At 42.8% G+C, this 12330-nt stretch overlaps 1 protein-coding gene across 2 annotated transcripts in view; it reads left to right on the plus strand.

The window, feature by feature from the left end:
- Positions 1 to 12330, plus strand: part of eml3 (EMAP like 3) — a 33027-nt gene that overhangs the window by 16090 nt on the left and 4607 nt on the right. For both annotated transcript variants that reach the window (XM_026161162.1, XM_026161164.1), the window contains 11 exons: positions 59 to 179; positions 391 to 540; positions 1885 to 1954; positions 2139 to 2249; positions 2598 to 2693; positions 3920 to 4054; positions 4305 to 4443; positions 7564 to 7715; positions 7855 to 7980; positions 9476 to 9607; positions 9723 to 9790. In XM_026161162.1, the coding sequence (XP_026016947.1) occupies positions 59 to 179; positions 391 to 540; positions 1885 to 1954; positions 2139 to 2249; positions 2598 to 2693; positions 3920 to 4054; positions 4305 to 4443; positions 7564 to 7715; positions 7855 to 7980; positions 9476 to 9607; positions 9723 to 9790 (1300 nt within the window). The remainder of the gene's footprint in view (positions 1 to 58; positions 180 to 390; positions 541 to 1884; positions 1955 to 2138; positions 2250 to 2597; positions 2694 to 3919; positions 4055 to 4304; positions 4444 to 7563; positions 7716 to 7854; positions 7981 to 9475; positions 9608 to 9722; positions 9791 to 12330) is intronic.

Genomic DNA, 12330 nt, shown 5'->3' on the forward strand with positions numbered 1-12330 from the left:
GTGATTAAGAACAGTTTGGTGATGAATCTGTGACACAAACCCATTGTTTGTTTTTCAGGACAGTCAATCAAAATGTTTATCCGAGGCCGACCCATTACCATGTACATCCCCTCCAACATCCAGAACTACGACGAGCTGAAGATGGAACCTCCCTCTGAGAGACTGGAGCTGGACTGGGTGTATCCTTCCACAATGCCACGTATTTGCGAGGGTTGTTACATTCAGACGCTGCTGGTTTTACCAGGACTAATGCCTCGTATGGTCTATACTGGTCTGGGTGCAATGGTTATAGCTGGCCTGCTCGAACTAAAGCAAGGTTCAGCAACACAGTTTTGTGTGTGATTTGTTTCTTTCTTGTATCTTGTTGTTACCTTAACGCTGTTCTGCTAGCTATGGTTACCGTGGACGGGACGGTCGAGCTAATCTGTATTTCCTCCCGACGGGCGAGGCAGTGTACTTCATTGCCTGTGTGATTGTGCTTTATCACATCAACAACCGCACACAACGGCACTATCGTAAACACACAGACTGCGTCCGCTGGTTAGTGGAATGAAGCTAATGAATAAATCATCCACATGTTGAAATCGAACTTGGCAGTTCAGCTGACTGATTAGCTACATAAAGTATTTGCCCCCTTCCTGATTTCTGTGTTTTGTATATTTGTCACGCTTAAATATCTTAAAATGGGAAAGAAATTTTACTATTAGTCAAAGTAAGTCCAAAATGTAGTTTTTAAATGAGTATTTAACTAATTAAAAACCTATTCAGCAGCTCTAGTCTGAGCTTCTCTCTAATGACTGAATTCTTTGCCCTGTGGTAACGGAGAGGCCCGGAGGAAGCTAAATCCAGCTGTTTGCATCCGTGATCTCATTCTTTCACCTTTAAAAGAAGTAAAATAAACAGTGTTAACAAAAATAGATTTTTAAGACCTGTTTCACTCTGTTAGACAGATGGTTTCTTAATTCAGCAGGTCTGTTGTTATCAGCCTGGGTGCAACTAGTGAAACTGAGCTCAGCTTTTATGAAGTACTCCTGGTCTACGGTGGTCAGTATCTATCGAAAGCGGTGCAAGGAAGGAACTGTTTTGATTAGTGTGAGACTAGACTGATTGCAGATATTTGTGGACAGAGGTCTGTGTGACCTGGTAACAGAAAAACACTTGTGTGTATCGGGAACAAGAGGGAAGCTACTGTCTGCTTTAACCTGCTTCTGAACTCAACTCCATTCCTTGGATTATCACTTGAGTCAAAGTATTTGCACTGCAGATTTTGGAGGGGATAAGCGTGCTGGCGTGCTACTGCATGGCACTGCACCACTGCACCAAAATATGTGATTTTGAGATTTCTTTTAAGAGCCAAGTTAAAATGGGAAACAAGTATGGTAGCATGTGAAGCAGAGACCAGCTGGCAGAAACAGTAGCTGAAGGGTCTGCGAGTATCATGTAGGTCCATGTGACAAAAATGTTTCATTTGTCTTTTGCCACAAAGTCCATGTTCAAATTGTGCATCCATGCATCATATTTGAAGATTGTATCAGCTATTTACCATTACAACTCTACACAGCTGCAAATGTCTGTTTCTTGACAAGGTTAAAATATCAATACTACAGTCTAAATATCAGGAGAGCTTCTCTTCAAAAACAGAGTATAGACAGGCTAAAGTTGTTCACTGGATGCTATTTGTGCCAAAAAGACAGCATTTAACCTTTGAGTCATTCTCATCGTGCTGCAGCCAAATAAACCTCTGTGACCAAACACAGACGGCACTGTTTATTTGACCGTAAGCACATGTTTGTCATTTTGCCATGATGGATGCAACCCACCACCCTCATGTTTCTGTGCAGCAAACTTGCAAAAGCTTTACACAGAAAATGTCTTTCTCTGCAGTCTCACACTCCATCCTGACAAAGTGCGAGTGGCATCTGGCCAGACAGCAGGGGTGGATAAAGATGGCAAGGTGACTATTGCTGCCCTTAAAATAACACAGCTTGCATCCATAGTTTGAGCGTCACAAGTTAAAAGATGATCGAACTTTTAAATGATATCAGGAATTGAGATGTGCGGAAACATTCAGTACAGCTTGGTTAACTTTGCAGCGAGTGGCAACAAACGAGTAAGTGATGTTTCTGTGTCTGCGGCAGCCTCTGCAGCTGTGTGTTTATATTTGGGACTCCACCACGCTGGTCACCCTGCAGCAGATCGGACCGGGGACCTTCCAGAGGGGAGTGGGATCAGTGGCATTTTCATTTGCTGTGAGTTGATTGCATCCTGGAACTTCATGTGTTTCCATTCACTTTAACAAGAGCAAGTAGATTTATTTGCCTTAGATTCAGCATGATTTTGGCCCCGCCCCTCCCTGAGCCTGGGTCTGTCGGAGGTTTCTTCCTGTTAAAAGGGAGTTTTTCCTTCCCACTGTCGCCAAAGTGCTGCTCACAGGGGGTCATATGATTGTTGGGTTTTTCTCTGTATGCATTTTTGTAGGTTCTACTTTACAGTATAAAGCACCTTGAGGCGACTGTTGTTATTTGTTGCTGTGTAAATAAAACTGACGTAAAGACATTATGTAATTCTGCTTTCTTTTTTCTGGTGGTGTGTTTTAGGACGCTGGATCATTTCTGTGTGTCATTGATGACTCTAATGACCACATGCTGTCACTGTGGGATTGCACGAAGGGCACCAAGCATGCAGAGATCAAGGTAACGGGAAGACGGTCAACGTCAGGTCCTAATGAGTTTGTTATTGCTTTAACCACCGAATCTATTCAGTAGACATACTGATGTTAATCTTTGACGGCACTCAGATGTTAGAATAACAGCAGGTTATTTCGTTTGAGTGTCGTACATTAAAGACAAATTGATGAAAAGACTCACTGGCAGTTGTTGCAAACACTTGATTGTAGTTATTAAGTGAAGGGGGCAATTATTTATGTAGGTGTAGACAGATTTTGTTCTCTTACAGTTATCTTTGTGTAATATTTATAAATATGTGTTTGATGGCATGAAAGTGTCTCTTGAAATCATCAGCGCTTCATCCTGTAACGCAGTGACAGGTACTCGGGTACTGTAGGTCCTTTTTCTCTGGAGATTGTGGGGGGCGGGGCGTTGGCAGCCACGTCTCCCCTCTGCTGTTATGGGCTTTAATCCCAAAATGCCTCATCTTCCCCGGGACCAGTTTCAGCACGTCTGTCATGGCAGCAGTGTAAATGTTTCATACATGCAAATACTGCATAGGATGGTGTTTGAACTTGTTTGTCACCTCAGGAGAAGAATTGAATGGGCTCGTTTAAGAGCTCCCAGGATCTTCTGTGGCACGTAGCAGGCTGCATGCATGGGCTGAAAACACCGTGTCAACATAGGATTCACAAGTGGTCAGAAAGTCGGTTTATGTGGCCCAAAATGCAAAACTCTGTTTATATTCTTTAAAATACTTAATGTGGTAGTTTGCTCTATGCATGAAACACAAGTGAAGGCAGTACCACACAACCGTGTGACAGTTTCACAACAACGTGCAACATTTTGCTGGCGACATTACCAGTGTTTACAGTGCTACAGTATAGCTCTGAGCTGGATCCTGAGTTGATTCAGAACTTCTCACTTATCTGCTGTTCACGGACTGGGCAACAAAGCATCTTGGGAAAGTAGAGGACTGCCAGCTTGTTGTTCCACGTCCATCAGTCTGACAGCAGGGCTCCAGTAGCAGCTCATGAGCATTTGTTAATGGGACTTCAAGTGTGTCGCGCTGGTCACCTGCTCACTTTCAAGATTAAGAGAAAAAAGATTCAAGCAAAATAAATCTTTCTTTTCTTTCACAGCTCAAAGTTGTTGTTTATGTATCTGATTCAAGAGCCTTAAATTACTTTGAGTGGAGCTGAAGTACGACTGATGTAACAGCACTAACCCTTCTGATGCTGTTGTGTGTTCAGACTACCAACGAGGCCGTGTTTGCTGTAGAGTTTAACCCTCGGGACAGCACCAACATCATCACCTGTGGAAAATCCCACGTCTACTTTTGGACGCTGAGTGGAGGACAGCTCACGAAAAAGCAAGGCATCTTTGGAGTAAGATTAACTTCAGTCGTGTTCGACCTGGCTGACATTTCTGTCTTTTTAAACTCACTTAACGTGCGCTAGTGCAAGGAAGCAGTGGAAAATGGAGTTAGCAGCATCTTTCTGTAGAGGCCAAAAGAGGAAGAAGCTCAGCAAAGAGAACTGAAAATTCAACATCTCAAAAAAGTGGATGGAAACATGTAAACGATCAGTTATTAGCACAGTTAATATAAAAGATCAAATAATTGTTTATTATTTTCAGAAATACAAGAAGCCCAAGTTCATCCAGTGCTTTGTGTTCAGCCTGACTGGAGATGTTCTCACCGGAGACTCTGAGGGGAACATCATGACTTGGGGAAAATCTGCTGCAGATATCAAAACTCTCGGGAAAGGAGCCAAAGGTTGGTGCTGTGTGTCAGTTCAAAGCCTAGAGAATAAAATGTCAGTATAAATATCATCTCTGTGGAGACACGTCGCTCTCACATGTGCTGGCAACAAACGAGATTTCAAATAAAATAAATAGAAACTTGGCAGAAAGATGAAGAAGTGATGATCCAGTGGGCGGTTTTACACACCTGAGTGACTCCAGGAGCTGTATTGTCAGGGATAATTGGTTTGGTCTCCCAAGCCAAATTAGTCACAGGTGAAGCTTTTATTTATACTGCACATTTAAAACTACAAAGTTCACCAAAGTGCTGCACATCAAACGTAGGGTCTATATGCTTCAGCGAAAAGGAAAGTTTGAAGCCTAATCTTGAAAGTAGAGATAGTGTCTGTCTGCTGAATCCAAACTGGAAGCTGGTTCCACAGAAGAGGGGCCTGAAAACTGAAAATATCCTCGGACACGTGTGATCTGAAGCGCCGCGCCTCTCATCCCCACACAGTGCTCGGGGTGACAAATAAGAATACTTTGGTCGAATGTGTCAAAGGCTGCTGTAAGATCAAAAAGCATTAAAATAATAGAATCCCCAGAGTCAGTAGATAATAAAATATTATTTAAAACTCCCTAAAGATTCTGTTCTGTGAAATGCTTTGAAACCAGACTGGAACACTTGGTGCTGAAGAAAAACCCCTTATACTAAATCTCTGAAATAAAAAGGGTTTAAAGATTAGGCGATAGTTGGAGTTTTGTTTGAACATGTAAATGTGGTGTTTGGAAATTGTTCCTAGTTTTGGCGAGTAAGGGGTGACAAGTTGAGATGTTGGCTTACATCTGGAATCGTGTGACTGAAATGATTTGTTAGCTAATCAGAAGCTTTAAGAACTCAGAGATTTAAATGATAAAGTATAGTGGTGTGAAAAGTGCCTCCTTCCTGATTTCCTATATTTTTGTATGATTGTGCCACTTAAATGTTTCAGATAATCAAACGAATGTAAATATTAGGCAAAGATAACACAAGTCAACACAAAGTGGAGTTTATAAATGAAGCTGTTTTTATCAGGTAGAAAAAAACCTAATTGACCCTGTGTGAACAGAGATTGCACCCCTCCTTTTATAACTTAAGAGTATAATGTTTGGAAAGCAAAGTTCAGTCTCTCTAGCCACACATCAGCCTGATTCCAGCTGTTCACAAACAAGAAATCAGTTAAATAGGACCTGCCAAACAAAATCCAGACATCACGCTGCGATCCACATTCAGGAACAAATGAAAAACAAAGGAATTGAGATCTCTGTCTGGAAAAAGTTATAAATACTGTCGACCATAATATCCTATTAGAGCGATTAGAACATGCTGTAGGTATTACAGGTACTGCACTGCAGTGGTTTGTATCATATCTATCTAATAGACTCCAGTTTGTGCATGTAAATGGAGAGTCCTCTTCACACACTGAGGTTAATTATGGAGTTCCACAGGGTTCAGTGCTAGGACCAATTCTGTTTACATTATACATGCTTCCCTTAGGCAGTATCATTAGAAGACATAGCATACATTTTCACTGCTATGCAGATGACACCCAGCTCTATCTGTCCATGAAGCCAGATAACACACACCAATTAGTTAAACTGCAGGAATGTCTTAAAGACATAAAGACCTGGATGGCCGCTAACTTTCTGCTTCTTAATTCAGATCAAACTGAGGTTATTGTACTCGGCCCTGAAAAGCTTAGAAATATGGTCTCTAAGCAGATTCTTACTCTGGATGGCATTACCGTGGCCTCCAGTAACACTGTGAGGAACCTTGGAGTCATTTTTGACCAGGACATGTCCTTCAACGCACATATTAAACAAATATGTAAGACTGCGTTCTTCCATTTGCGCAACATCTCTAAAGTTAGAAATATCCTGTCTCTGAGTGACGCTGAAAAACTAGTTCATGCATTTATTACTTCCAGGCTGGACTACTGTAATTCATTATTATCAGGATGTCCAAAAAACTCACTGAAAAGCCTTCAGTTGATCATGAATGGGCTTTTGGGAGTGTGTACAAGTTTTTATAAAACTTCTGGAATGATTTTTGTAATTCCTTCTTTATACACAACAGTTCCACATCTGGGTCCTTGTTAATTTTGTATACTCTATCTGCTCTTCTGCTTTCTCTGCTTTGGGCTAGCTTCATAATGTTTTTCATCAGAACCATAAACTGAGGGTTGTTTAAGGCGCCGTATTAAGTCTCCAGAGTGGAGACGGTTTCAGGGATCGTCTCTTATATGTATTGTACAAAAACAGGAGTGTGATCGGACAGGTCACAGGTTAATCTGTGGCGATACCTCTGAAGCATGACCTTGTGTTGACCAGGTCCTAACAGGGGCACATCCCCCCTCCTTGCTGAGGGAGAGCCTCAATAAATGTCCCCACACTAACATGTTTCTGTCTGACGTCTCAACTCAGAGTTGTAAAAAATGATTATTATGAAGAGAAAAGGAAGAAACCACGTTAATTACTCTCCATAACCATGAGAAGAATATAGCCACTCTTACCCAAATATCAGATTTGTAAAACAATCCCAGATCTTCAGGCGTCACTGTCTCTCCTGAACACCTGAAGCGGATGCCGCTCCGGCGTGACGAGCCCCTCTCTCGGTGTCTGCGTGCCGTGCGCCAAGCGGACAGCAACTGGATCACTTCATGTTCTGGGGTGCTGTAGGTTTGAGCACAGTGACAGGCAGTCACCACATCTCTTGTTGCTTCGCCTTGTATAGGCGAGTGCCGTAGTCAGAAAAAAACCCGCAGGATCGGGGGTTTGAAACTTGATGCGGTTTCTCAAAGTATCTTTGCCTCCCTGTATTCGTTGCGTCTCCTGAGGACCACAGAAGGACAGTCGTGGTCCACGAAACTCTTCATAAAACACCACCTCCCTCTGCCATGCTCTATGAAGAACCTCATTTTTTTCATACGATGGCTCCCAAACATCACGACAATGAAACTTCTGTTACGTTTGTCTAATATTTAAGTGTGTTTGATGATCTGAAACTTTTAAGTGTGACAAACATACAAAAAATGGGAGATCAGGAAGGGGGCAAACACTTTTCACACCAGATTTTACAGGTTAAATGAATTTTTGGTGTCGTGACTTCCCACAGAAACCTACCAGATCATGCGACAGACCAAAGCACACGAAGGCAGCGTGTTCACCCTGTGCACTCTACAGGGCGGAGGCCTGCTCAGTGGAGGAGGGAAGGACCGTAAAATAATCCGCTGGAGCGCTGATTTGGCACCTGAAAGAGAGTGTGAGGTGAACTACAGCTGTGTGTGTGTGTGTGTGTGTGTGTGTGTGTGTGTGTGTGTGTGTGTGTGTGTGTGTGTGTGTGTGTGTGTGTGTGTGTGTGTGTGTGTCACAGCTGGTGGAGAGACTCATTAAGGCATTTGTTCAGATTCCAGAAAAGTTCGGGGCGGTCCGCACTATCGCAGCCATGGACGAAGAGGAACTGTTAGTTGGTACGACTCGAAATGCCATCCTCAGAGGAACCTTCTCAGACGGCTTTGTGGCCATAGTGCAGGTAAGCTAACGACCTCACAGGCATCAGTGCTGTCAGGTCTGTAGATGCTTGCTGAGAATTTTAGTACCAAAAGATAAAACGTGCATTTTATACTTTTGTCTGATATATGATTTATAGACAGCTTAAACATTTAATATAAGCATCTTCCAAGTCTTTCACAGACTGGATGTATTTGCTACTATCACCTGATGCACAGTTAAGCAATCGGAATAGTTAGGAAAATGACGTCATTAGAGGTTTGTCCTGCAGAGCAGCCTGTCTGCAGCACTGTAACACAGCAGCAGACATACGACACATAGATTGGTCAGGTGTTGGGTCACATGTAATCTCACTTTAGTATCGTTTTATTCTGAAAAGCGACCTTGGTTACTAGTTGGTTAGTTTTAACCAAGGAGCTGCGGTGTCTAATATCAAACTGATATTGTTTGATGTCTTTTTACTTCAGCTTTGCTTGGATGGAAGCACAGATAACTCTTCTTCTTCTTTGTTTGTATTCTCAGCAGTGCTGATGAGCATCAGTTACTGACTGCCTGGGCTGAATTGTTGTGAAAAGCTGGTTAACTGAAAACTGCTGCAGCTCTGTAATGGTGTCACAGACACCACTTCACTGCAGCAAATGCAGTTTTATGACAGTCCCTGAGCTGAAGTGGCTGTTGGCCCAGGCCTTTGCTGCTGCTTTCCATGTGAAGGGTGAAGTGGAGAGACGAGCGCCTTCTGGGTTATTGAATTGGCTTATTTTGGGGCATTGGCCACAATTGCCCATAACGCTAGCAGCTGGTGCTCTTCTACCTCTCTGGCTCTTGATGTCAGGCTCCTGGGACATCGTGGTTCATCTACTTCTCCCTGCATTTAACCAGCCCTCACCTCTCCCCATAGCCAGGGCATGTATGACAGCTGATCAATGTTGAAGCTAACCCAACATCTGTTACTGCTTCTGCTTCACCTCACACGTGTCGAGCATTCAGATGACGGAAGTTTCACAATTTTAAACACACTGAAAAAATTAAAGACATGTCTGTGTCCTTTCAGAAGATATATGTGTATATATGTGAAACCATGTTCAAGCATTAATGTGTGTGCACGTTCAGCTATTGTCGTGTATATGAGAAGCTGTGCATCAGATATCAGGTCTGTACCTAGAAACTGCTCTCAGAGGTCAGACATTTAAATGTTTTAGGGCATTTATATTTATGTATTTTTAATATAGTGCGCCAAATCACAACAACAGTTACCTCAAGGCACTTTATATTGTAAGGTAGGGCAAAGACCCGTCAATAATGCTGAGAAACAGTTTTACTGTGTTAGTAGTATTGTACCTAGTAGGCCTCTAATCCATTATTCGAGTCCTCTTCTGGCCTCTAATAATGGATTAAAATTCATTATTAGATAAATAATGGAATTTTAAAATTACTCTCAAATATGCTGTTAAACTGCAACACCTGTACACTTGTTGCTTTCATTTGTATTCCTTTGTGTGTCTGTGTGTGTTTCACAGGGCCATGTAGATGAGATGTGGGGGCTGGCCACTCACCCCTCCCAGAACATCTTCCTCACCTGTGGCCATGACAGGCAGGTGTGTTTGTGGAACACCGAGGAACACAAGCTGGACTGGTGCATCACCCTCGAGGTGAGATTCCTGAGTTCCAACCTTCATTCTTTGAGTGCTTTGTTCATTTCTATTCGAGATCTTTTACAGGGAAGTTTACTCCATAATTCTGAATTCTTTCCTGTGTCTCTGGCAGGAGTACGGCCTGTGTGCTGGTTTTTGCCCCAATGGATCGGTGGTGTCAGTCGGCCTCAGTACAGGACGGTAAGTCAAAGCAGCAGCAGTTGTATATCTGAGCTAAACGCTGAAAAATCAAATAAACTCAGCAAACATTTCAGTGTACTCTTACACCCACAAGCTTTAGATATTGAAACTTTTTGGAGAATTTTCACCACAATGGATTTAAAATCAAAACAGTGAAGATGTGATTGAAATGCAGACTTCCAGCTTTAATTTAGGGGGTTTAACAGAAGTATTACTGCCGTTTGTTGCTCTTCATTAAATAAAAAGCCTGTTTTGTTGGGTTACATCAGGTGATTGACTGTTGAAGAAACAAGTTTCTTTGTCTTTAACTCTAAGGGTACGTCTGTCACCATCTTACATGCTGTGATTGCAGCCATTCCCCAACTCTCTGTGAATGGGACTCACGGCCACTGATCAACGGTCATGACAATTGACCTCCCAGCCCATTGTTCCTTCAGTGGTGCTGGTTTCAGTCATTGTGCAAATGTCCTGTTTATAAGATTGGAAACCTGCAGTCAGCTGAGACTGAAGGAGTCACCTGGATGATGATGAAACGTTTCTCCCACTGAAAACATCCAGATGAACAGAATCAACCGTTTGGGATTTACTCGCCTGGATGATTTTTTATTCTGTCACAACTTTATTTTGGATTCATCTGTCCAAACAGTTTTGTTCCAGAGCTGCGTCGACTCTTTTAGATGTTGTCTGGGAAAATCTACTCTGGTCTTGGTGTTCTTAGGTTCAACCAGTGGGTTGCACCTTGTTGTAAACTCTGTATTTCAGATCATAAAAGCATCTCTTGATTGTAGATTTTGACAGTAATACACCTGCATTCTTCAGTGTTATAAAGGGGTTTTCTTTGATCAACTTGTGTGTGGGGCGATCGTGGCTCAAGAGTTGGGTGTTCGTCTTGTAATCGGAAGGTTGCCGGTTTGAGCCCCGGCTCGGACAGTCTCGGTCGTTGTGTCCTTGGGCGAGACACTTCACCTGACCGATGGTGCGATATGGCAGCCTCGTTTCTGTCAGTCTGCCTCAGGGCAGCTGTGGCTACTGTAGCTTGCCTCCACTAGTGTGTGAATGTGTGTGTGAATGGGTGGATGACTGGGTGTGTAAAGCACTTGGGGGTCCCTAGGGGGGACTAGTAAAAGCGCTATACAAATACAGGCCATTTACCATTTGTGTTTTGGGGCCTGACACTGAGAGTGCCTCTACCACAGTTTAAGTCTTGGATCCAACTCCACATCTTTATCCATTTAATTAGAAATAATGGGAACAAGCTCACCTGGCAGTTTGCAATTCAGTCACATCTTGATTGTTTCATGTAATATCCAATGATTGGTCTACAGAGGCAAAATGACCAAAAAACAAAAGTAAGGAGAGAAGCTTGGTGTCTTTGTGTTTGGTACAGGGCAGAAGTCGTTGGTAGCCTCTATTAACATAAAGAGTTCCACCACCTGTATTGATTATGACTGTGAAAGCAAGGCGTATACTGGCGAATGATGACCATAAAGCATGCTAAAAGTTTCGTGAAGCTGCACAGTTGTTGATTGTCACTACCAAAGCAGCTGGTATAAAGCTGGGTGATTGCTGTTTTGCATACTGTTGATCATGACACATGGCAGTGAGGGGAGGCTGCACATGGCTGAACCCAGTTGCTGAAAACAAATCAGCATCAGATCATTTTAGTTGACTGGATCTGTCTTTGTTATCAAGAAAAACATTTAAAAAAAGAGATGGAATACATTTTTCCAATTCTGGATACCAAACTGGACTTGAAAGCATTTGTTTATCACCAATACTGCAGTCGATCTAAAACACATCTTCGACAGAGAAAATCAGTTTGAAACAACATTTCATAAACCATAAACTTGATTTCCTCGTTATGCTTCATGACAATCCAACGACTCCCCTCAAAGCACCGTCAAAGAAGCCCGATCTTCATCGACTCTACAGCCGGACAGCTGGACTGTGACCCATCAACACTCTGTGGCTCTTTAATGTTGTGGTGCCCAGTGTGTGGAGTGATTGTACAGCAATGTTGAAAATGGTTAGTAAGTTATTGAGGATATGGATTAATAGGTAATCATTTTGCTGAGCGTGCAGTTTACTGAAAACAGCGCTTAAAGTGAGACAGGTTGTTTTACAGCTGATCAAAGGTTTAGGACCACGTGCCTTTAAAAGGCCAAATCTGTGCAGAAGTGTGGATTCATTCTCATTTTCTGTCACACTGTCAGGATGTTCTGATGGCAAAGGCAAAAAGACGTTCGTGTTTTGAACGTAGTCGGGTTGTTGAACTGCATAAGCAGAGCGCCATCACTGCTGAGGCCGGACACAGATAGGTGGAATTTCTTAAATGATCCTGAGGGTAATGGAAGAAAAAAGTCAAATGGAAGACCCCAAGAAACGTCACCAGCACTGAGCCAGAGGATCCAGTTGGCTGTTCACCAAAACACTGGACGATCCTCGACCCAAATTAAGGGCGTTACTGGTGCCGACTGCAGCCCGTAACCATCAGACGCCACAGCGACTGTTTGGACTTTGCAGGAGAGCACCAAGCATGG

The sequence above is a fragment of the Astatotilapia calliptera genome, chromosome 3 (assembly GCF_900246225.1).
Source record: "Astatotilapia calliptera chromosome 3, fAstCal1.2, whole genome shotgun sequence".
Lineage (NCBI taxonomy): Eukaryota > Metazoa > Chordata > Actinopteri > Cichliformes > Cichlidae > Astatotilapia > Astatotilapia calliptera.